The sequence below is a fragment of the Miscanthus floridulus genome, chromosome 16 (genome assembly GCF_019320115.1).
Source record: "Miscanthus floridulus cultivar M001 chromosome 16, ASM1932011v1, whole genome shotgun sequence".
Lineage (NCBI taxonomy): Eukaryota > Viridiplantae > Streptophyta > Magnoliopsida > Poales > Poaceae > Miscanthus > Miscanthus floridulus.
In genome coordinates this window covers 74546522-74549047 of record NC_089595.1, presented here as the reverse complement: position 1 = coordinate 74549047, position 2526 = coordinate 74546522, and the positions used below count along the sequence as shown (strand labels likewise).

Sequence of the window (2526 nt, the reverse complement as noted above, 5' to 3'; positions counted from 1 at the left end):
TGCACAATATCATTTTTCTTTTTTGTTTTATGATTTTCAGAAGCCTTTTTTGATGAATAATGTTAAGTTTTGATAATTAAATCTCTGTCAAAATTTGAACCAACGGAATAATTTTTTAAGAAAGTAGATGACTTCAGTAAAATGCTTCTGAAAAGTAGATAAATTATTTTTCATGTTTTCGCTGCGAATGATGATTTTTATGATCTTCTAATTAAATTCGAACCAACGAGAGGATTTAATTTTGAGGAGTAGTTATAATTTTTAGTAAATTTATGATTTTGCTATTTTCTGACCAAAGTTGTTGATAGCAATATTATAAATGTTTGATTTATGCATTAATTATATTTTCTGGCCAACGGTGATGTAGAATTAATGTAGAAGAAGTTGTATGTTTTAATTTTGACCAACGTTAAATTAAGACATGCAATTATTTTGTTATGTTTTCTCACTTTCTCTGATACTGTTTTTTAGACTTAACCCAATGGCTTTTATCTTGCATATTCCGCCTCTTGAAGGGGGCAATTGCAGAGTATGGAGAGAGAAGTATGAGCTCGCACTTACGTTGTCCGAGAATGACTTAGCACTTACCTCTCTGTGTCCTACTGAGCCAGAGGACCCGGTGAGGGTAGAAAATGAGACTGATGCTGATTTCAATGCTCGAAAGAGAGATCATGTAGAAGTTAGAATGAAATACGATCTTGATCGGAAGAAATTAGACATCTCGAACCGCAAGTGCTTGATGGTGGCCAAGTCCACTATCTCAGATGTTATAAGGGGGTCTATCCTAGATTGTGATACCGACACGGAGTATCTTAAGAAGGTGGAGAGTCAGTTCACTGGCTCTTCAAAGGCTTATGCCAGTACCTTGATCAAGAAATTGTTCAATAAAAAATATACTGGTGGCGGTATCAGAGAGCACATACTGAAGATGAGCAACACGACTTTGAAGCTAAAGTCAATGGATTTGGGGCTCAAGGATGATTTCCTGATTCATTTGGTTTTTGCTTCCTTACCAAAGGAATATGAAACCTTTGTTATTAATTACAACATACAGCTCAATAAGTGGGATATAGAGAAGCTCATCGTAATATGTGTTCAAGAAAAGAAGAGGCTGAAATCCTTATAGGGTGACTCTGCTAACCTTGTGAAGGATAAGAAGAAGAAATTCAATAAAAATGCCAAACCTCAAGGGAAAGCCTCTCAGACTGAGCATCATCAGAAGAACAACAATGCTCAAGTTGAAAAGGATCAGTGCAAATAGTGCAAGAAGCATGGACACTACCAGAGGGACTATGTAGACTTCCTGAAGAACCTTCTGAAGAGAGGTAAGGATTTTATTACATTCATAGATTAATCCTTGTATTTAAGTTATGTAAAATCTACTTGGTGGATTGATTCAGGTGCAACTGTTCACGTTGCAAATTCATTATAGGGATTTCGTATGAGGAAGACCCTGCAAAGAGGAGAAAGAAGAATTAAAGTAGCAAATGGAGTTGAAGCTGAAGTTAAAGCCATTGAAGATCTTTCTCTAGAATTAGTTGATGGTTTTCTACTTAAGCTTTCAGATGTTCTATTTGTACCATTTTTGCGAAGAAACTTAATAAGTGTTGCACGTTTAGATGACGATGGATATGGTTGCCATTTTGGTAATGACAAATGTCAGATTGTTTGTAATAATAAATGTGTTGGTCTTGCCTTTCGACAAGACAAGCTTTATTTATTATCACTTTCTGAGAATGTGAATGATGTAAGTACTGAGAATGAGAATGCTTCCTTGTCTATGAATGCAACAAATAAGCAGAAGAGAATGCATGATATATCTTTGAAATTATGGCACTGTCGTTTAGGCCATATTTCAAGGGGGAGAATAGAGCGATTGATTAAGAAATTAATTCTTCTGCCTTTAGAATTTTTAGATTTAGAACAATGCATAGATTGCATAAAAGGAAAGTATGTTAAGAAAATAAAGAAAGATGTCAAACGAAGTGCAGGAATTTTAGAAATAGTTCACACAGACATCTGTGGTCCTTTTACTATGAAGTGTGTGGATGGTTATGATTCATTTATAACATTCATATATGACTATTCTTGTTTTGGCTATATTTATCCAATTAAAGAAAGGTCGGAAGCATTGGATAAATTTAAAATATTCAAGGCTAAAGTAGAAAATCGGTACAACTTAAAGATTAAGGTAGTAAGGTCTGACCATGGGGGAGAGTACTACGGTCAACACACCCTATATGGCCAAGTTCCTGGACCCTTCGCAAGGTTTTTATAGGAAAATGACATAATAGCCCAGTATTCTACACCGGGTGAGCCTCAGCAGAATGGAGTAGCTGAAAGATGCAACCGTACCTTAATGGATATGGTAAGAAGCATGATAAGTTACTCTACCCTACCGATAAGTTTATGGATGGAGGCGTTAAAAACCGCCATTCATATACTTAATCGAGTGCCAAGTAAGTCGGTGCTCAAAACACTATATGAGTTGTAGATAGGAAAGGAACCCTCACTAAACTATTTACA

General features: G+C 35.6%; 1 protein-coding gene across 1 annotated transcript; it reads left to right on the top strand.

The window, feature by feature from the left end:
• Window positions 1–481: 481 nt before the first annotated feature.
• On the top strand, window positions 482–1126 carry LOC136510843 (uncharacterized). Its single transcript, XM_066505164.1, has one exon. It carries the CDS (start codon window positions 482–484, stop codon window positions 1124–1126), a length of 645 nt encoding a protein of 214 aa, XP_066361261.1.
• Window positions 1127–2526: the final 1400 nt, after the last annotated feature.

Bases quoted from the DNA above. Each gene is read 5' to 3' on its own strand.
- LOC136510843 (XM_066505164.1), top strand. From the start codon at position 482: ATGGCTTTTATCTTGCATATTCCGCCTCTTGAAGGGGGCAATTGCAGA.